Source organism: Mytilus trossulus, chromosome 10 (assembly GCF_036588685.1).
Source record: "Mytilus trossulus isolate FHL-02 chromosome 10, PNRI_Mtr1.1.1.hap1, whole genome shotgun sequence".
NCBI classification, from domain to species: domain Eukaryota; kingdom Metazoa; phylum Mollusca; class Bivalvia; order Mytilida; family Mytilidae; genus Mytilus; species Mytilus trossulus.
Window position 1 is genome coordinate 72,215,499 of NC_086382.1, and position 24,429 is coordinate 72,239,927.

Consider the following 24,429-nt stretch of genomic DNA (forward strand, 5'->3'; position numbering starts at 1 on the left):
CAATCAAAAATAAAGATTTATTGTGTGTAAACAATGACAAAACAGAGTAGTCAAGAAAGACTATCAACTGATAATTAATACAGTGAGATAAATATCACAGATATCACAGTTCATTTTCGTATTATCCCCCTCCCCTAACCAATGATAGCATGGTACAGCGTCTTTCGCATAACCAAACCACTCTTTTCATGTATGAATCCTAAGATTCCCATACTAAACAAGTGGACGAGTAAGATGTATACAACTTGTTGGATTGACAGTCAATAAATCATGATAAACACATGAAAAGCGTATAATTTAAGAAAATGAAATGAGTTTTGAAATCCAGCCGAATCTGTCAAGACTAGAAATTATTTCTTCTGAATACAATTCCATTACGTATAACATCGAATAATCATGACTCTTCAGGAACTCTAATAATGCTTCATATGGCTTTGCCATGATCACGAAAAATGAAGCATAATTTACAGAACAAGTATATTTCGCAGTATCATTGTTTCAATCACGGGTTTATTAAAAGTTTATATGTCGGACAAATATCACATTAAACAAAATACTGATAGTAAAGGATGTAAAATGATGTCTATTGCAACGTTTGTTAATCGCTCACATTAGCTAAAGGCATTACGGGCATTTGGAACTGTGAATGTCGAACACCAATAGGATACCGGGGACTACTTGTCATGTTAACCATACTTGGACTATAGGCACCGGGACCCGGTACAGAGTTATCGTACTTTTCCGGTTTTCCTCGTCCCGATATAGAAAATGACGGTGGATTTTTCTTATTTCCGTTTTGGTTATTTGGAAAGTAAGATGCTGGACCAGGTGATTTAGCTAGATCTGCATTGAAATTCATATAAGAGCTTTTTCCTTGTATAGATGATGCATAGCCACCCCTTTGTCCCGGTACGTTAGGTCCTATCGTTGATGGAAGACTATACGCATTAGGCGACGGCGTGTAATCAATTCTTCGTTGTGTTGTTCTTGGACTTAATGAATACGCAGGCGCATTAATTTCCCTCAATGGTTTCCTGTCTGTACTGTATGCTCCTGGGCCCGGACTCACCCATCTTGCTGAAATTACAAGTTGTACTGACATTAGTAAGTGATAGCAAATAACATGCAGCGCATTGTGTTTATTCTTGATGTATATATTTTATTAGACAACTGAATATAAAATTAATCTTTTTAGAAGGACATGCTTTTACATTTATTTCGTTTCTTAATTGTTCTGAATCCCCATGTTTCCTAATATTATTTGTGAAAATGGTACGGCGTTTTGTTTTAGTATACACCCATTGATCAATTTGTTTGGCAATCGTCAATGGCAGTCAGCAGGGTTTAAGAACATCAGTTGTTCGACCTGTTAGTCAAATGCGTTTTGTTCAAATATATTTTTTTCATTCTTTTGGTATTTTGGAAAATGTTGTTTGTGCTGTATTTGGACCCCTCTATGACGATTCATATATATACATTTTTAAATATTGAATAGTTAATAGATTAATTCGCTGAGCAACTATGTATACTCACTTGGTTCTTTGATACGACCACCAAAACTGTAACTTGGACCTCCTCCCCGACCCTTGGAGGTAAATGAACTATCAACGTTATAAGCTGGACCTGGACTAAAACTTTTATCCACTGTAATACAGATTACATATGATTACAGGAAATATATATAGTATATGCGTATGAGATATAAAAGAGATATATGAATGTATGAACAAATTATAGTAAATAAGTTACCTAAACCTGAACTAAAATTTACCTACATGTACCAATATATATATATGAATTATGATGACGTTGTTTGATAAATATTACGAATTGACCATGATAAATGGCTATTGTACAATGTCCATGCAGTCATAGAGGGACTTGACAAAAGGTCAGATGTACAGCACATTAATCTATAAGTCTATCTTAGTCTAAACGTGCATACAAAATGTTGCTAATATAACCGTTGAGCGATTTTCCTTAGATCCATACGGTTTTCTCTATTTTCCAATTTTTAATGTTTTGTACTCAGGTGGTAGTGTATGGTCTTAGGAATAGTACATATACAAAAAAAATGTATATATGTTTCCATACGTTTATGGATTACTATAATATGGTAAGTTTTTTTTCTGTTAAACTTTGAAGGTCGTATAATGCCCTATAGTTATTTACAACTCTTTTATCAAGCCAAAAGCTAAGGAATCGAAACTAAAATAAAGGTCTAGTTGCACGCTAAACAAAACACCTGACATTTAAGTAATTCTCCCGCTTTTGTTCAGATTCATCGGCATTCGACGAGAAAACGAACTTCAACAAGTTATCTATCAAAATGGAATCGTTCAAGAAGATTAATAAAGGACCTAATTACTTTTTTCTTGCTCGAGCTAAAATAAACCGGAAAAACACATTGCACATGATGAGCTGATATACAGAGAACTGGGATTTATCTGGATAATTGCTGCTACTTTCAAAAAGCCACACGGAGAGCAGACAGAAAAGATTCACATCCAAAAAATACAAATATAAAAAATGTGTAGATGAACAATATATATATATATATTTAGCTGATCTGTAACAATAACATCTTCATGCCTTATATATCATGTACTGTAGTACGCCGCTAGATTAAAACTGACGTGGAAAGGTAACACATGCCCACCGAAGGCTGTTCTTTTGAGAGCCCTGGTGGTCGTGTGGTGTAGCGGGACGGCTGCAGTGCAGGCGATTTGGTGTCACGATATCACAGTAGCATTGGTTCGAATCCCGGCGAGGGAAGAACCAAATATTTGCGAAAGCAAATTTACAGATCTAACATTGTTGGGTTGATGTTTAGACGAGTTGTATATAGATATATATAAATATTTGAACATATGGACAATGACCAATGACGCTCTCCCTTTTTTTTATTATTCAAAATTAACATCTTGCATGTCATTCGTACATGAACATGTATATTAAACACACATTGTATAGAATTTATAAAGATCTTTATTGTAGAAAATATGGAAACATGGAAAATTGTGGCTTTAATATTGGTATCCCACTATGTTTTTGAAATCTTGTTGAAATGTCAAAAGATGTGAAAAAACTACCAGTGCTTGAAATTAGTTCAGGTGTATTAGGCCGTATACAATTTTACATATTTTTAGTAATCAGCCAGAAAACTAATGAATGGATCCAAATTCAAAAATAGGGATTTCAATTGTAGGTTTGATAAACTAATGATTTATTCCAGTATTAAAATCAACAAAATTATACAAAAAAACGAGAGAAAAATAAAAACAAAAAAATATGCCAGTCTCAGGAAACTAGCTTTGAGGAACAAACTGCAATTTAAAGATTTAATATATTGAGCGAGAAGATACATAAAAACCGAATTTATATATGAGGTTTCAAAGATATGAATATACAGAGCTTCCACCTGTAAAAATAAACTGAATTCAGTGGAAATTAAGCAAACAAAGAAACAAGTTTTATATAATATTGAACTTAAAAGGGAAATAAAAACTGAATAGATATAGTTTATATTAAACAAAAATAGAATTTCAGAAACTTTTCAAAGAAATGTAATCGTATACAAACAAAACAATAAACGAAAACGGAAATAAAAGTCATTCAGTAATATAATGCTAGCTAGCTTAATTCTACTACTGGCACTCTGGTTACTTTACCCATGCGTTTGAATTCATTGGCTGAAATAAAGGTTATCATGAAGCAAAGTCAGAAAGAGGCTTTATGTATTATGATTATTAATGTTGAAAGCCATACAAGATACCAAAGAATGAAAAACATAGATCCTCCATAGAATTTACAGAACTGAAGCTGAGCCGAAAGCACTATTTATACAATGTATTAACATTTTTTTTTTACTAATAATAGATTCAGGATTTATTATACGAAATCAATTTAATAATATAATTAAATAGAACGAAAGCTTAAAATAATTAAAATTAGTTGAGTTCCTAATTGAAAGTAGTATAAAAGAGTCCAAAAGTGAACTTTATTTACAAAAGTATACAAACCATAGGCTAAAATATTGAACAAAATATATTAAGGAACCCTGACATTACTTTTTGTGTCTGTCAAATGAATATTTCAGAAATACGTTGACACCTACAAAAATATTTCGTTAGTCAAGTGTTGAAAAAACTTCAAAGGCAAAAGGAAGCGAATAAATACACATTATCAGAATTGAAATACGGTGATATACTTGTTAACTTAGACAGGTGATTTTGCATTTATATATTGATATCATCCAAGCGAATACATTAAAGGTTTGTCAAAATACTTACAAAAATATCTTGATCCAAATGTAAATGATGGTGATCCTTTTTTCGTAACATCCACTTCTTTTGTACCTACTGTATTTGGTAGTAAATATTTTGCTGGTCCTGGACCTAAATAAAAAGAACAAACAAAATATACATTAGTGATTCATTTAGTATTTAAAATGAACTGAATTTTCTCGTATATATTATTGAGTTATCTCCCTTTGTGTCCGTTTCTCCTTAAAAGTCTGTAGTTAAGACAACAGAAAGACTTTCCAGTTTGGAACCAACTTCAGGAACTACATGTATCTTGTAGAGATATATTGTACACTTTGTTTTAATTGACAAATAACAGTTTTGTAATGCATTATATACACATATAAAAGATATACGGGATGTGGTATGAGTGCCAATGAGACAACTGGCAATACATGTTTTTATAAACAACTTTCCATCCAAGTCAAAATTTGTAAAAGTAAACCATTATACATGTAGGCCAAAGTACGGTCTTCAACACGGAGCCATGCATGGCTCACACCGAACAGCAAGTTATAAAAGGTCCCGCCCCAACAAAGACTCGGCTCACCCTTCACACCATTTGCGAGTATAGTCTTGAGGAAACGATGAAAGTCCATCGGAAGGGGACGACACATGGCTGACATGTAATAAAAAAGGGACATATCTCTTGCACGTGAAAGACATCCTAGTAGATTTCGAAAAAGAGCAGGATAATGCCGCTACAAGGCAGCACTCGCACCCGCAAAGTGGAAAGGGATTGATATAAGTTGCAATAACTTGTTTCCCAATCCACTATAAATAAATATTTTTAAACTAATGACTGAAGTAAAACCATTCAAACAGCAGTCTTGCCTATAAATATATAAGAGAATCATTTTTAGTGGTATGAAACAGAAACACATTGGTTTGACACTGCATTGAGGGTACCCGTATGTTAACCCTGTATGACTGACAATATCAGCTGAAATGCAAGTTTTGCAAAATGTATGCCATCGTTCAGCAAGTACAATGTTCAACCCTTGATGAAGCAGAAGAGAAAAGACATAGTCTGCCCGAGTACAATAAAACCTCTATATTCTGTACAGTCTAGTTAAGTATCCAACACAGTACATATTTATTTCCTACAATGGCAGAAAACTAAGGGATTAAATCAAAAATCTAACGGAGGGAAGAAACAAATACAAACACATGTATTTTAATGACTAATTAACATTGTTGGTTAAATTTGAAGCGATGTTTATGTACTAATAATACTATAAAAAATACATATAAAAAATAAGATGTGGTATGATTGCCAATGAGACAACTGTATATTGGAGATTTGTGTAATTTATCAAAAACTCTATGAGTTCGTAATTAAACTACTGTCATTCCTTTGAATAGAAACAAGACATTATTAATAAGAAATTTAATCAATGAAAAAGTCTGTCGTGGACTAATTCGTCCTTATGAACTATTCCCGCTTAACATTGGATATTTAAAAACATACTCAGGTTTAGCTGAGACATAATGTACATACTTCTATCTGAGACAACCTTGGTCAAAACAACTGTATTCAAAAGACATAGACTGTTTCTCATTACACTAGAGGAATGAAGTTCCTTTATCTTTATATTGACATTAACTCAAGGGAAGAATATTATTTGCACAATGTTTTATAAGGTTAATCCACTAGAATGCTTTTTAATGTCCTCAAACTTAAATTGTCCTTCAAAAGACAAATTTTATTTGCTTAGTTTAGTCAAAAATACTAGATATATTATAGTTACTATACAAGTATAATCACTGCAACCCATAAAGGCTTTCCCGTTATACAAATATACATTTATACTTTTGTTTGTAACATTGATGATGCATATACATGTAGGATAATGCATATGTATTTGATAAGAATTTAGACTTTGATGCATGTTTATAGTTTGAATTACTGTAGTATTTCCAGTAGTTACCATGGGTTCCAGTTTGACCGTTATTTGTATACGTTCAAAAAAGTGGAAGTGATCTCATTTCACGTCATTCATTCATTTGCAAGTCTACCTTTAGAGTCACAAACTCGGTAATATAGAGTTATTTTTTTTACTTAAAAAAGGCCGTTAGTTTTCTCGTTGGAATTGTTTTACATTGTCTTATCGGGGCCTTTTATAGCTGACTACGAGGTATGGGCTTTGCTCATTGTTGAAGGCCGTACGGTGACCTATAGTTGTTAATGTCTGTGTCATTTTTGTTTTTTTGTGGATAGTTGTCTCATTGGCAATCATACCACATCTTCCTTTTTTATATTAGATATATAAACAAAAATAAAAAGTCAGAGCATCCGTATAAGACTTTTAAACAGTCCTGCGTGAAATCCATAGTTCGATATCCATCAATTTTAAATCAATTTGTATTTCAAGTTAGTTCCGTTTCTCTTAAGACCAGGTTTTCTTCTCTTCAGACCAGGTTCTCTTCAGACCAGGTTCTCTTCAGACACATTAACATCGTGTTACAGTATATACTTGCAAGCGGTTATATTGTTTATAATCTAGATAAGATGTTCTATCACACAAATATCAAATTAAGTCAGAGACTATCTTGGATCTAGATTGGTTACAATGGTCTAGTAATCTTTATTGTCTGGTGTGATGGCGTGACTAACGATGGGTTACCAGGCCAGTAAAGTACATAGATCAATAGCCACCCACACAACGCTGTGATAAACTTATTTTTAATATCTAAAAGTAAGCACAATTAAAAGCAGTTGACATTTGTCATATCTGAATGTTTTTTGTCATTTAAAGACGCGATTGTTATAGGCAAATAATTTCTGTTAAAATCTTGGACGGCTTAAATATTGACATATACTGTGTCCATTGTAATGACAGTACTAGCCATCAGCTACATGTTTGTTAAATCCTTTTTTTTGTGCTGTTGTTTGATGGACGTATAGATCCTATCTGATTTTTATTCCGAACAATGTATATTAACGGTTATGCTAGTTAGTATGTATTTTTGCATACAACAGTTTGGGTTTGTCTTCTAACAATAAGTTGGTTAGTTCGACCCACGATTGACACAATAGTATTTCAGCAATTGTCAGAATGTTCTGTTTGCTTGGTTTACCTAATATTCAAAAGACTGTCACCACACTGATCTCTTTCAAACTTTGATATGATTTTTGTACTTTTGAAGTCGACAACAATAGATGTATCTAACATAGAATTTTAAAAATCTCCCATATTTCAAGATATTTTATCACTCAAAGCAATATTTGATGCTCCAACAATGGAAAACTCTCATCTTAAAAATAATTTTAACAGTGGTCAATTGCTAAAATAAAGTACTAAACGAAAAACAAATCAAAAGTTTACTAGTAAAAATTATGAGAGCAAAATGTGAAAAAGTCTGAGCATTATCAGGGGCGGATCCAGCCATTTTGAAAAGGGATTTCTAACTCAGGGCAAGTGGGGGGTCCAACTACACGTCCCACTTAAAAAGCATTGATCGTCGAAAAAAAAGGGGGGTTGGATCCGCGCCTGATTATGAGGCCTGAAACTTAACTAGGAACTGAGTGTAATTGCTTGTTCAGTCACAACGTTCATTCTAACTTGATCGTGTATTACTAGACTTGATCATAATCAAAAAGGTGTTTTATTTCACAATTACCTGCAAACATCGAAATTCATTCAATATTGATAGCACTATTACAATTGTAACATTTTTATTACATGTTTTCAGTCAGCTCAGATGACTGTATTGTATAAAGAGTGACCTATAAAATGATTTTTCTTAATGAAACAGAATAATTAATTGTGTAATCACTTCACTAAACACGTTTTACTAGAAACTATCGATGTGTACACGTGTACCTAGATGACCGATATAAATCACAATGAACCAGAATATCGGACATTTTCATTTAATTTGTTAAAAGTTTTGTTTTTGTTTTTCTTTTCTATCATGTACTTAGCTTGAAGACACAAACAACACAATGTTCCAAACAGTACACTAAATTGAAAAACATGCTTAATTGCAATTATAATTAAACCTTATATGAAGTATGAATACACAGATATGATGACTAAAGGTCAATGAGACAGCAACCAAACAACACAAATAGCAAGAAGATATCTACATGTAAAAGTCAACGTACAATATTTAAAACAAGTCAAATTTATAATTGAAACGGGGAATGTATGAAAGACCGTGCAGAGCGGCAGACACAAGGCCACCAGTTGATCTGCAAAAAAGAGATAAAAAAGACATTTATGAAAGCAGTGTAGAAATTCAATGAACTACCCCAAACATGCTTATGTTAATATAATATAAATTATGTTATACAATGTGTGTATAGGGTAGGGGAATAACTATATAATGAAGTAGCTTTGAAAATAACATAAAATAATACTTTGTGGTCATTTAAAAAGGTAACACAATTTCCACCCCTGATTACACAAGAGCAAGAAAAGAACTGTATTGGACGATAACAATATTGTTTATAAGATATCGCGGTCATGCTTCACTTTATAATTCGAAATACTGTCGGGTATAAAAAGCAGTAAACATTTGTACATGTTGAGTAGTTTGTATGTAATGTAATGTTTTGTTTGAAATGTTATCCGATTATTTCTCCCATTAACTCTTTAATACAGAATTCTTAATGTACAAAAGCTTCATAAAAGTTTTAAATCTTCAATGTCAAAAGTTGCTATGAACAAGTTTTATGTATAGAGAATTTTATAATATATTGTCTAATCATTGAAAAAATATTGTCAATTCAAGGTTAAAAGCTAGGTAGGTTGTACACTTTAAACTTGAAGATTTCAATTTCTATTACTTCTTTATAGGATTTGTGAGTTAAAATTCATTAAATATTCTATTTGTCATTATTCTTAGTTATGTTCTATAATACACCATAGCGTAATATTGGAGAAGAAATGAGTGGAATGACATTGAAGGTTAAACGTCTTACACGAACAATAAAAAAATTCGTACATACATGTATTATATGCTAATGAAATGGTACAAGATTAAGCAAACGTATTTTATCTTAGCAAATAACAAATCATAAATAAATCATACATTACATAAAGTAAAAGAATATAGTTAATAATCTGAATAAACACATATGATTGTTTATTTTGTCCATATTGAATATATTATCGTTATTTATTGTGTATTCAAATAAAACTATTATGAAAGGTTTTCTTACAATAATCTTCATAATAAAACCTTTCTACGTGGAGAGTTACCTAACAACAAAATGAAGCTTAATATAGCTTTTACGTCTAAATTTGATGTGCAATTTAAACTTGGAGCTTATACTAACTATTCCGATTATTTGAAAATCAATTTCTGCCATTAAGAGTTTTAGAGTTTTAAAGACTTGTAGTTTAAATTTTATACCATAAATGAGGCAAATTAAAAGCTTTTCTTTAATTGTCGGAAATTCTAAAACTCAGAACAATATAACGCAGATAGTTTATGGACTTTCCTAACGGAAGCAAATCTTGTACAATTATTTAATTGCAGAGACATGCCACAACAACGATTCTACAACACTTATGATGGATTATTGATTGGCAATTGTTTTACGTTGTGTAAATCAGGATAAAATAAATTCGATTCTGAGTGGTAAAAATTATATAAACTCGGAGAAGCAGTTAAAGTATAACATTTACAATCGAAAATGGTAATGTGGAATATGTCAAAGAGACAACAACCCAACCAAAGAGCAGACAACAACCCAACCAAAGAGCAGACAACAGCCGAAGGCAACCAATGGGTTTTCAACGCAGCGAGAAAATCCCACACCTGATGGTGGTCCTCAGCTGGCCCCTAAACAAAATTATGCACTAGTTCAGTGAAAATGGACGTCACACTAAACTCAAACTTTATATTCTTATATATTAAATAAATGTGAGTGTATCATTGTTTGAATGTTTTTGTTGGTTGTCTGACTCATTGCTTTAGATAATTAAGTGATTATAACAGCAAAACAAAAAAATCTTGTTACAATAACATGGTGTTCGTGGTGCATGATCGAAATCTCAGATCAACATGCATGCTAAGCATTAACATTATAAATATATAATAAATAAGATGACCTGTCTTTAAAATTTTGTGAATAGATAAGATATGGTTGATTCCAGTAAAGACTAACCAGCCAAGGCCAAATGAGGTAGATACAAGAAATGAACCAGCTAAAAGCAACGTAAGGCAATAGTACGGTTTTCAGCAATCAGCAAAACCCATACTGTATGCATATGAAGCTGTTAAAGGCGACACAAACAACAAAAGGATAACAACTCAAACGAAAAATAAAACAAAAACCCAACTGCCTTCCCTGATATTCATGTAAAGAAATATTTAAATGACAAAAATGATAATCTGTAACCAAAGGCAACCTGCGAATTTAAAGTTAGATGCATGATTTGGCATGCTTAGGCATGTAGCCAAGCCCCACCCCATCCCATCCCTTGGCATTGGTATAACAATACAACAATCTTTGGTAAAACAGCACAACAATCTTTGGTATGTTCTGATATAATACTATTTTTACATTTGAATAAATCTGTTAACCATGACTGTTGTGTGTACTAATAAATATGTGAAAGCATATTCTTATAGAATTTTTGCCTAATTGGAATCGAAATATGTTATGTCAGTACGTGATAATCTTCGACTCAACTATGGGTTTCGGGTCTCCCTTTATAAACGATGCACAATTCCATCGTTAGTTATGAGGCAAACAATCATGTACTTTAAAATATACAGTATAAAGTTTGTTTTGTCGCACCCCAAAACAGTCTTGTTTACAGACTTCTTTAAAAAGTTTAAACAATGATAGATCATGCGTCATGATATATATGTCATTCAAAGACAGGTTTAAAATGATCACGTGACACGAAACTCTATGAATTGATAAGGAAGTTCTCACGATGTATATCAAAGGTGTAATATCAAACAATGAAGTATAGCATAATGAACCATGTTTGTATATACATTGTAACACTACATATCTAAACGGTTTAAATGAATGTGCGTCCTTTTCTTTAAGTACATTTCAACTTTAACATTACATTAGTTTTGTTATATTGCCTGTTAATAAAGAACAATGATCATACATTAGAGAAACATCTATAATATCTCGATTACGTGTATTATATTTTTTTTCATTAATAAGTTACCGATACGCGGAATATCATATTCAATATTTGATATCAAAATTGGAATCTAAGTTGAAACTAAAAGAATACCAAAAACTCATAATTGGGCAGTACAGTATATGTATCCAATAAATTTCGCAAAACATAATAATTTCATGCAAAGATAAAATCAGTAACATTGATCAAAAGGAAGTTTGTAAATTGTATAAATAAATTAATAAATGAGTAAACGTTTAGCAATCAAATACTGACTACCACGACGAAGCGACAAATCCTACATGAAACTGCAACTTCATAATTATTTAGCAAATATACAGTATCATTAGACATGTTACGAAAAGGTATATTCACGACGCTGAGGTTGACAATTTACACTTTAAATGTAGGGACTGTGTCACAACACCAAAGAGATTACCTGTGAAGACATTGTATTTTATTTAAAAACTGCATTGATCCTCTCGCAGGCATGGAACGAATATTCAATAACATTTATACGATTAGAAATGAAATAGACTTTAATAATTTCTATTATTTTTGAAGTAACTATAATAATACTGCAAAAAAACGGGGGTGGGGACGTTCATGTTAATGCAGTAGATGTGCGGGGCAACGGAGGTACGGGGTACATACGCAGTGGCGGATCCAGGGGGAGGTCCGGGGTTGGAACTCCTCCTTTTTTCTTGGCCGATCAATGCATTTGAATGGGAGCATATAGTGGGAACCCCCCCCCCCCCTTTACCCTGGCTTGGGAACCCCCTTTTTTAAATGGCTGGATCCGCTCCTGGTACGTGTGTGAATTTTTTGGCGAGCCCTTAATATATCTTGCAAAAAGTCCTAAAGTATTATAATTTGTTGTATACCTACTCCTGAATATTTATGTAACGATCAGTTTTATATAGTTTAAAAAACAAACAGTGTATGTATTTTGATCCAGTTGTTTGTCAACTAAATTGTTATCTAACGGGGTCTGTTTTAAACAACACGATTTCAACTTGAGGCATGTTGCACTATATAGAAAAATTTCGCCCGGTCATATAGCTTCGAAGGCATGTATTTTCTTTCTTTATTTCCTTCCAACTTCGTCTCAATTTCAAAAGTTTCAGCTCATTTTGTATTTTCTGTATGATAGGTTGTGTGATTGATTGACTGTTGGCTGCTTAACGTTCAGTGGCAAATATTTCATGTATGTTTAGAACAAGAAAAGGTTTGTGTAAAATATTACTTGCTACTCATCGGTTGAACAACCCTTCAGAGTTTCAAAAACATTGCATAATGACTTAAGTTTGCATTTACATCTTAAAACCACCTTATGCAGATATTTTGTATTTCATAAATTCCTAAAACATTTGTGGAAATTCGCCAACCTTTTTATAAGAAAATAAGAAAATGAGGATATGAAAAAAAAGTGACACCGATGACCGATGGGTTTTTCCTGCTAGGAGTTTCTCTAAAACAGATATGTTTTTTTTTAATTAAAACTGTTGAATGTGTACCTATTACTACCCTACGGAGGTACCAGATGGGTTTTTTTTCAGGGAGAGGGGGGACTAGGATTCAATTTGAAAAAGGCAGGACGGGAGTTTTGAGTTAAGAAAAGGCAGAATGAGTAACTTGGCCCAAAAAAAAAATTTAACTTGCTTACTATGTATAATATTATCAATCTAGAATTGAATGAACAGTTGTATAACCCTCAGCCCCCCTTTTTCTAGACCACCCACTCCTACGCTTGTACACCTTTTATGTCTTATGACAGGTTTAGCCAGCAATGATATCACAAAAGCAATTGTCGTATAAGATGTTTAATACCTAATGATGTTCTAGATAAATGTCATTTGAATTAACCAAGACGCACAGGATTTAAATTTTACCTAATCAATGTTTTGACACCGGCCCCAAATTTTAAGTCTAATTTGTCAACCTCAGCGTCGAGAATATACCTTTTCGTAACATGTCTAATGATATGTGTCATGGGGTATATGTAAAATGTAAATGACGGATTCGTAAGAAAGAGTTGAAAATATAATAAAAAATCAATGCAAAATCAACCGATATATGACTGGAGAATAATAACAGTACAAAACCCATGTGCAATGTACTTTTGGTGGCAGGTTTACATTATTCTCTACACTAGGACACCCTTATATTCCTTCGTAGATTGACTAACAAACTAAGTCAGCTAGCTAGCGTAAACTGTTGGGTATATTTAGATGATATTAGACTATGAGACATGCATGGGCTGTCAACAAGTATTCAACTAGTTAGATTTACAAAGTAAACTATAGCACTATATGTTATCTCAACTGTAAAGACGTGTGTTCTAATTTGTTCTAATTTGTATTAAAATGTTATAATGTTATAAAATTGGATCAAAAATAAATGTTCCTATAAACCGCGATGATTGATCCGTTGTCCAACGAAAAGAGTTCCAGCCAAACGGTTTAACATTGACATAGGGAATGATCCTACTCAACTCGACCATTTATGGCTAATCTGAGGTTAACACAAAATTCCAAAAGTCTAAGAATCACGCATTAATGCAATTACTATAGGATTGATAATTGAGGAATGTCCAACCCAAAACGCTTTACCATTAAGATGGTTATTTATATTGATCCATATACAAATGGTCCCTTCATTATCTAATAAAGCTCTAAATGGACTTTAAAATACCATTTCACTTGCTCAGCCAATCTATAACATTTATACAATTGTATTTACTTAGTCCTTAAATGTTAATACAATACCTTAGGATATTGAATTGAATATATTTAACTTTGTTATATGTTACATTGAATGTGAACTTAAATGTTAATTTATGTTTACCCTTTAATATAATCTACATAATGGTTTAATGTAAGTATAGGTTTAACGGGGTTGCTTTTTATTGAAAGTGTTTTGTTGATGAAATATAGTGTGAAATCATAACTGTATACAGAAACAGTAAAACACCAGAAACAAGACTGTGTCCATATAAACAAGAAGATGTGATATGATTGCCAATTAGACAACTCTCCGTAAGAGACCAAATGACACAGAAATAAACAGATATAACAAATATATATAGTCTTCTAAAAAAGGCCTCGAAATCACAAATGGGGAAACAATTCAAACGAGAAAACTAACGCCCTGATTAATTTACAATAAAATGAACTTAGAACAAACATGTAACACAGCACAGGGCCGGATCCAGCCATTTTAAAAAGGGGTGGGGGGGCAACCCAGGACAAAAAAGGGGGATCCAACTATATGTCCCTATTCAAATGCATTGATCGGCCCAAAAAAGGGAGGTTCTAACCCCCGGACAACCCCCCCCCCTTTGGAACCGCCAATGCAGCAACAAACGACATGCTCCTGACTTGGGACAAGCACAATACAGACAGAATGTGGTGTGGTTAATAGTCCACGGATGCCGCAATCGCACTATCATTTTCTATGTTGAATGGCCGGGAAATTGGGGTTAAAGCATGTGTACTAAGTTTCAAGTTGAATGGATTTCATCTTCATCAAAACTACCTTGACCAAAAACTTTACCGGAAGCGGGACAGAAGGACGAACGGACCCACAGTCCAAAAACCCTAGTGTCCTTAGCATGACAGAGTGTCAAATAAGAGAATAACTTAAAGTATAATGCAAAATAGAGAACTAATAGCCCGATTCTTGATTAAAAGATATATAGAGCATGCAGTGTCAACTGATCAGCGACTATCTATTTCATAAAACATGAGCAACATATTATTCAAAATATTATAGATACATGTAAGTTCTTTATGGCTAATGCCTAAGATGACTGTATATAGTAAAAAAAATCGTTTTCAATAATAAATGTAAGTTATAAATTCACAAATCATGAACTTAACGTACAATGTTGATGTTTATACATTGTCAAGCATATATATTTATATAAAAAAAATGACGCAGGCATGACGTCACTCATATTTAAATTGTTAATTGTGAAAAGTTCAAGATAGCAGATCATAGCACATTCTCTTTTTTTTCTTGATACTTACCACGTACTTCTTAAAATTGTTTCGTCTTGAAAATGTCAATTACTATGAGAAATAAAAGTCTTATATACTCGGAAGGTTTAGTATCTTGAAATCTAATTTATATACTGAAGTATTTGTTCATTCTTCCGTTACATAGTATCGTGGAAACAGTCTTGGCTTTATATTACCTTATCAGTTTCATCTTACATATTTTCACAAACTTAAGAATTGGTACGATATACCCGAATTTCATCTTCAAAAGACTCACCGGTGATGCTCGAATCAACAATATTGAAAATATCAAATGCAATACTAAGTTGAAAAGCAACGAGGACCCCAAATTCCGAAAAGACGCTAAAAGCCTAAAAAGAGAGACGGAAGATGCCAAAAGGTATATCAAAACTGCCAATTCCATGGCAAAAACACCACGAAAAAAGAGTACAAAACACAATATATAATACTAAAGACTTAAAGTTACATCAATGCACTTACATTTCGTCGGCTTCTGGACCAGTGGTTCCATTTTAAAGAACCGTTGTCGCGGCATGATGAAGTGATGATTTATTCCTTTTTATAAATTTATATTTATCAAGACATTTTCACATTTAACTTATTCTGCCCCTTAGCTGCTAACAGAAGTGTTATACAATGTTAAAATTATTTTGACCCTTCTGAATGAAAATTCTAATAGGGGTTCTTTAAGGGACCAAAATACTTTAAAAATCTTTTGAACAGCAAAATTTATCTAAGCATCAGTTTTGTCTTCGTGTATTTTCAACAGGAAATGAAAGTGAAATATTTACATTACGTCGCAATTGTTAGGAACTGTTTTAAACGGTGTCTTGCACCCTTTCGGTACCCTCTGATGTTATATTAGAATATTAAGTTTTGGGTATAGTCCATAATTTAGTTAGTTACCCGATAAGTTGTTGAATGCCATGAAAGAGTTGAACTGAAAGATAAACAAAGAGAACTCCCGAACAGAAACGAGATGATAACCTAAACTGGGTACCGTTCTTTGTGTTTTGTACACCCTTTAAAAAGACCACTACCGTGATGACTTTATCTCTACCACTAATCCATACAATTATTGATATATGATAATAATTATGCTATAATATATATGTAAGTTTGACGTACAAACATTTAAATAAATATATACATTGTATGTTATCACAATTGTTTACTAGATTTTGATTTATTTGTAACGTATACAAGTGTTTCGATGGTTCATCGTCTCAGGTTAAGCAAGGGTCTATGGTTCCGTTTTGTGTGCCATATGATGACGCTTATCAAATGAGGAATAATTAGGATGATATAATGTTTATATATTTTCCTTAAAAAGGCAATTCTAAAGGGAAAGTCCACCTTCATAATTATTGACCGTGATAGAAATATGCTTTCATACTGTCAGTCCAATTCAACCTTTATACTAACGCATATAACGTCTACATGTATTCATATATCAGAAGAGATAAACGAGTAAACTCTATGACAAAATGTATAGTCTAAAGAATACAGCGACGAAACCCATGAAAGTAGGGCGCTGAGTCCCTTATTATTCCAAATTGAGAAAATGATTACCCGATTGTTTACTTTTGTAGTATACATTATAATGCAGAGAGCTCCTTGTAAATGCATTTTTAGCTATTGTATACTTAAAAGTCTTCAGGTAAAAGAACACAACCCATTTACCAAAATGCATTAAATATGTAAAACCCCAGTTTCTTTTGTGGTTGATATGTAATGAGATCTAACAAGAACATCCTTTTATTGGGTTTAAATAGAGCAAAAACTCTTTTTGTTCTGAGATCATTTAAATGTTTGTAAAGAGATTGATGATGTTTACAATGTGCTGAATACACGGTATAGTATGGGAAAGAAATATCCGTACAACCAATTCAAAAGTTTGGTTTTATACACACTATAGATGAACTCTAGTTTCACTGTATTACAGTGGACTGGTTACAAGTTAACTTGGTATATGCATATTTACACGAACAACCTTAAAAAGACAAAATGATGCTTGATTTTAAAAACAAAGTCATTGATAGACAATAAAATGAAAAATTACACATTGGAAGTACGAAAAACGTATTGAATTAAATTTTATCAAAGCAAAGATATATTTTGTTAATTTTATATGAAAAAAAGAACTCTGACTTTTTAGACCAAAGACAAATAAAGTAAAAATATCATTCATCGAAGACTCAAAATCAAGTACGAAAACTAAAAATCATACCGCAAATTATACCTTTGTTATTGAAATTATTCCGTTACTCATATGATGTCTTTAACTTTCCTATTTTTGTTAGTGTGTTTTAAATTAAAACGTGTTTTTTTCCAGATTTTGCTTTATAATATTTATCTTCTACGTTCGACAATTCTGATAGAAATTAATGACGATTTATTAGATATGATTCAAAGATTGATTTGTAAATATTTGTCCCGGTTTGTAGTTCTATAGAAGTTCAAACAAGTGTCATGGTTTATTAATGATGTCACAACTAACATATTTAATGTCGTACATTTTTAATACCTTATTTCATTGCTGTAATTATATATCATTATGCGACTATTATTTAGTAAGCATCTCTTTAAATACTTTGGAATGTGTGAGAAAGAAAGAGTTTGATTTCTCCGTTTTGGTTTATAGACATGTTTTTTGCTAAATTAAAAGAAAAACTTTAGAAATATTTCAAGATAGATTATACATAAAATGTTTTGGATGTCCCTTTGACTCTGTGGGAGGTCCGTATGACTGTTATGGATAACAAATTATATTGTGACTGCTTGTGATGTAAATCCACAGTCATAACAAGGCGTGAAGTCTGTTTAATCGTATAGAACTTCATTTAATGCAGTTCAAGGTACATTGTACATGTATGTTATACCAGAGACATATATGTCTCTGGTTTATATGTCTCTGGTTATACGCAATATTAATATGTATATTGGAATGTATAATGTTATTCAAGTGGTTAGACTTTAATAAACTATTGAATCTGAATCTGAATCTGTGAATACGCAGCCACTATCTAATTAAAAACCGATCTCACATTGCTCCCGTTTTCTGATTTGCACGATCGGTATTGAATAAGAGTAATTAACACTTAAAAACATGCACAGCTCAAAACTCAAAAAGGGCACAATGTACAACCATCTTATCCAGATCTGCTGCGGGTGACCAGTCCAGTCACAAGTTTTATATGTACATGGATAGTCAAGGTAATATGACAGTCTTAGTGGGAAATGACAGCTTATTTAGAAGTTTTAAGATTTTGTCTTTTCATTTGGTTGCGTACGAATAGCTCTGAGGCTTCGTTACGAAGGTTCAGAGCTGAATCATATATACAGGTCGAAACTAAAAAACAAACACTCTTTCCGTTATAACGAAGCTTCAGAGCTATTCGTACGCAACCAAATGAAAAGACAAAATCTTAACACTTCTAAATATGCTGTCATTTAATTATACATTTTTCTAATTTTAAAATAGAATTTTCTTTTTACTCAACAAAACGTTACTTGTTGTATATGCATGCAATACATATTCATACACAGTTGAAACATCTATTCTTTCAAACAGTATTATCAAAAGTTTAGTGAAGTTTCAAAGAGCTTGCCAGCTAACCTATTCTTTTATACTAAAATAAAGGAGTGGAAGAATTAAAGGTATATGGATATAATGACACGCATTCCAGTAATAAAACATTTAATTGTATTTATTTGTGCCTCAATTCACATTCAATTACAGGTCATTATACTGAATCACAAAAATAGTTTCAAATCTAATCCTAATCATAAACCTTTCACCGTACCCTTTGATTTCTAGATCTTAAGAATAAATAATACGGGTGTTCAAAATGTAGGTCTCAAAAATTAACTAGTACCACATATGCCGTGCGTAAGGCTTATCATTTCCCTAGATTGAAAATTACGATTTATATACATATACTAGAAGAGGGCGAATAGGACCTTTATCGGGACTCCAGGATCGGGCGTTTTAAGCTCGGGATTTCGGGATTGACCTTTTCGGGATCCGGGAATTCTTGTATTCGAATTTCGGAACGTCGGGATTTACTTTATTTAAATTCAGGACCTCGGGATTTCGTGTTTTTAAGCCCGGGATTTCGGGATCAATACCCCTCATATCCCCCTCCTAGAACTTGTCTCTTGTTGCTTAAGCATGTCGTCAACAACAGGGCATGTATCTACAGAACCAAAATAAAGTCGGGAATTAAAGCAAAATAAAACATCAAATTCTCTAAATCATTTCGAAATGACATAAGACACCCATGGACGAGATCCTGACTTTCGACAGCTCCATAAATTGAACCATGTACCGTTTATTTAGACGAAGAAGGAGTTTCATTATATAACACCGTTCAAAATTATAATCTAGATCACTAGAATAACAAAATGTTAGAACATACAAGACCAAATCAGTACAGGATTTTTTTTAATATTCCAACGTATAATAAAAAAAATAGCATATTTGAATTTGTGCAAATCTCCCAAAAGGTGAAAAAGTAAAACTAATCAAAGAAAATCCTGCACTAAGAAAAATAATGGACCAAGGAACTAATCGTGTGATTTAAGGTCGATACAAGTATTTTGATAAAATATACCTCTAATATCGATATACCAATTCACGTACGAAGTGTATTAAGGACTTATTCGTGAATGACTTTAGATTCCAGATCAAAAGCAAAGGAAGCTCTAAAGGAGTCCGTCATATGATACTAGAAAATTCGTACATGTAACCATATAAACAATTCATTGTTTTGTTACGCTGTTGGTATAGATTTGAACCAAAAACTGTCGGAAACAAAACCTATCCGCTGGTCTTATAAATATAATAATTTATGAAAGAAAACGTGCAAAAATGTAAAATATTAGATTTATTTAGACAGGAAACGATTACTATGAATTTATCTTTGTATTCATTCGCCATGTAGGTATTAATGTATTGTATGCTTTTAAATCCAAAATATATCTTATACAAATACACCCTTGACGTAAATCTTACATGCATTATATTGTGTTACATAATAACCCTATAGAACAGTGAAGCTGAATTATTTATACGACGAGGAATAATATCAAGCATGATATTGCATTCTTTCCGTTAAATATTGAATTATATATATGTCTAATATATATCCGAAAGTGGTTCATAAAATTCGTGCTCTTATAATGCATTCTTTTTGCGCTAGAAAAAAATACTTAGTACAATAGAGCCCTTTTTAAGACATATTTCGTGCAATAAGGCACCCCTGTTAAGACAGAATAAATAAACAGTTGCTGTAATAATAGCAAACACAAAACTATGATAAACTCTCCAAAGCAAATCATACAATTCCCATGTGCTATAAACAAAACGAAATATTCTGTCAAACGATGCGGTTATGTAATGTTTTATTTTAAATGCATGGTAAATGATGTACCACTAACTTCATCGATTGAAAAAGGTTACAATGAATAAAATACTTTTGATCTGTAATATTTCAGAGAGAATTAACTATTAACCTGGTCATTGATTATTGAAGATTGGTTTATGTGCAGCGACATATATGCCATGAATGATCAAGACAAGGACAAATTACAAAAAACATACAATAGGTCCTGTCATGTATGTACAACGTAGCATAGAAACATAACTTAGCCCTCTAGAGTTTCTCAACACGAGACATTGGAATGAGCGTACCCGTTCCGACCGGACGTGGCTGTGAATGTATACATCCCGCACAACTAAATGGACGCCACTCTTGACAAGGGGTTCAATGCCGGTCAAAAGAAGACTAACAGTGACCATTTTTCTATTCCTTTGTCACTTTTACGGTGTCCATAATTCTATATCATAATAAACATATGTGCTTAGTTTCAAATTGGTGTGACCACTACTTCATGACACAAAACCTTTAACCAACAAAACTTTAACCTGATTCGGACGGGCTGACCTTAAGACCGGATATATAATGTTCCTTTAATATCGTAGGAGAGGAGCATGAAACATCTCTTGTGAAAAAAGAATAGAGGTCAACTTTTTAATAAGTTAGATGCATTAATAGATATCCCTAATATGTACATGTTGTCAACCTTTAATGAAAGAATCCACAAGACTTATTCCACGATATGTAAATGTTCCACCATTATCGGTTTACAAGAAATATTCCGGCTTTGCTTCAGTGACTTAACGTAAATTGAATAATTTCTACAACAAAAACGTTATTTAGACATAAAAAATATCTTAAAAGAAGGAATTTGAAAAGTCTACGAAAAAGCTAAGGCTTGTCAAAAAGGCTTACATGAATAATTCTGTCGAAGTAGTTTCAAAAGAAGTCATTAAATAATTGATTAATTCATTAATTTACTAGTGAGAATAAGAGTTAGTCGCGTTAAACTTGACTGAGAAAGGTAATACATGCAATTAACCCCATATAAAGAACTCTATGGAAACGACTGCAACAAAACGTTAACAACTCCACTGTGAAAACATAAATAATATATGACCATTGTAAAACCTCAGATATATGATATTTTCTATAATTCTTTCTTCACCACAGAGTGTATTTTAATACATGTACGTGTATGCTACAAGGACCAAACAAATATCATATTGATATAATGTTGGTTGTTTCGAGGATTTGCATTTGTATATGTACAATTCCTTGGAAGTTTCAATGCAATGGTTGTCGTTTGTTGATGTGGTTTATATGTATTTATCGCTTTTATATAGACTATACCATTGATTTTAATGTATGAGATGTTTTACACTTGTCGTTTTCCCCTAATATAGCGTGTTCTTCGGTACGAGCCAAGGCTCCGAGTTGAAGTTTATACTTTTACCGATCATTGTTTGCTTTTAACACATTGTGAATTGGATGTAGAGTTGTCTCATTGGCACTCATACCACATCTTCTTATTTATAATGACAATTAACGATATTATGAAACTTATACGCAGTTTGTTTGTCAAACTGGTAAAGTCATTTTGGGTTTCTTAGTTTTATTGTTTACCTACTGTATCTAGACTTTTATTTTAAACATTTATATGCAGGAAACATCCAATTTTTCTATGAATTCATACTTGAATATTTACGTTTACGTAAGAAGTCAAAAACAGCAATATACGATTAAACATAAATATATCAGGTTTTATTATTATTTTTTTAATTGTGTTTATTTATAAGACAGTTTTGTTTTTGTAGATAGACATTCTTCGATTGGTTTATTGTATACATATCTCCTTTCAACATAAAATACGTCTACTCTCAATAGTTAAATATTTAAAACAAGTTATTTGTCTATGGACACTCGTTGTCACGAGATGATATATGTTCAATACGGGTGTTTAAATTTATTTCTTTTCATTTTTATTTTAGTAAAACATTTCTAGTATATTTTAACGATCGGACCTTCAATGTGTAAATAAAAAGTTCTAAGGAACTATAGTTAGAATCACAGGATCTCTGCAGGACGTATAATATTTCTATTTATTTTTGTATTCGTCTAGCAGCGGTATGCATTTTCAAAAATAAAATTACCATTTGATTGTTATAGGGAGGGGAGGGGGGCTAGGATGAAATTTGGACAGGCAGGATAGGAGTTTTGGGTAAAAAAAAAGGCAGGATGACAATCTATGTAAAAAAGGCAGGATAAACTATTAAAAAAGAAGGCAGAACCACAAACTAGTAGAGTGAAATATAAAAAGGCAGAATAGAGATCATCCGTTCCCCACCATATTTAAAAAAAAAATACATATAACACATACACACATGCTGTTTGATTCTCTATTTGCAGTTACTATCGTAAGTAAGATTTTTACCAGCAGTTTGAATACTTTTAATTTATATCTAATATTTCGAATTGACCAGAAGTAAATTAATCTAACATGAATTTAGACAACACTAACCTGTGTATTCAGCCGCGATCATAACCTTTTTCTTCTGTCCATGCTCTTCAGCCCCTGGTGCCATCTTGGATACTGCTCAAGATCAGAAATTTTAGTATTTTTGTCACCGAAAAGTATTCACCAATATAATTAACGTATAATCTAAATTCCCTGTAGATTCTTTCACTTATTTTCTCGAAATGTCACATGAAAATAAAATTATTAATCATTTATAACCTATTTTGCTTTTAATTACAAACAGTAAATTAGGTTTGAATAAGTAATAATAATTCCTGACAGATTGCACAAGCCCTGTTTCTAAGGACGCGAGTACATGATGTATTGAAGTTGGTATAAGGATTCTATGAACAAGGCACTCTCACTCTAGCGTGGACTACTCATTGTCAGCCCACAGAAATCGGAGTGTAAAATACATTTGAGATATCGCTGTCGATGTATTTAAATACTGAATAAACTGTAAAAGTTGGCAAATGTTTGTATCGGTAATTTCTTAATCTTTCACCGATCAACAACTGGTATTGATCTCATAAGTAAAAATCCAATTATTTATATTTAAAATTTAAAACTTAACCTCTTTAAATTAAAATACAATTTATATAACTCTTTCCTAAAGTTTTTCTGCTTTCATGTAATTTATAGTGTCACATACGAAGCAATAGTTTATTAATTATCACTCAAAAACAAACTTATATGCACAAAAGGCATTGCACCACAAATGTTCATTTTTATATTAAGTTTTTATGTTTCATGAATTGAACTAGTCAAATTTGATGACTTAAATGAGAAAGTTTTTGTTATTGCATACACAAATGAACTGCAATAACTGTATAATTATGATTATATCTAGATGTGACATAAAAATCAACCCAGCGAGCGGTCTAATTATTATATTGGTAAAGTTGTAACAATTTATGCTGAACAATTTTGTCATGTGTGTATATGAAGTGAATTTTTAATTCAGCATAGTTAATTGTCAGTGGCGGATCCGGACTTTTCATAAATGGGGGAAAGGGGTGATGGATCCGGTCATACTTCAGTGATTCCCTATATAATCAACCATTTCTTCCCATGAAAGGGGGCCTCATAGACCCCTGGATC

General features: G+C 32.3%; 1 protein-coding gene across 4 annotated transcripts; it reads right to left on the minus strand.

Annotated features, from left to right (window-relative positions):
- Nucleotides 1-23,788, minus strand: LOC134688495 (ciliary microtubule associated protein 1A-like). Of its 4 annotated transcripts, none has more exons than XM_063549261.1 (5): nucleotides 23,332-23,788; nucleotides 4,293-4,397; nucleotides 3,672-3,692; nucleotides 1,534-1,644; nucleotides 1-1,077 (listed from the first exon to the last, which is right to left on the minus strand). In XM_063549261.1, the coding sequence occupies exons 1-5, from the start codon at nucleotides 23,393-23,395 to the stop codon at nucleotides 599-601; spliced, it is 780 nt and encodes a 259-aa protein (XP_063405331.1). In that variant the 5' UTR covers nucleotides 23,396-23,788; the 3' UTR covers nucleotides 1-598. The 4 variants fall into 4 exon arrangements, with proteins under 4 accessions (XP_063405331.1, XP_063405332.1, XP_063405333.1 ...); XM_063549262.1 differs by lacking the exon at nucleotides 23,332-23,788 and adding an exon at nucleotides 15,910-16,076; XM_063549263.1 differs by lacking the exon at nucleotides 3,672-3,692 and having other exon boundaries at nucleotides 23,332-23,785.
- Nucleotides 23,789-24,429: the final 641 nt, after the last annotated feature.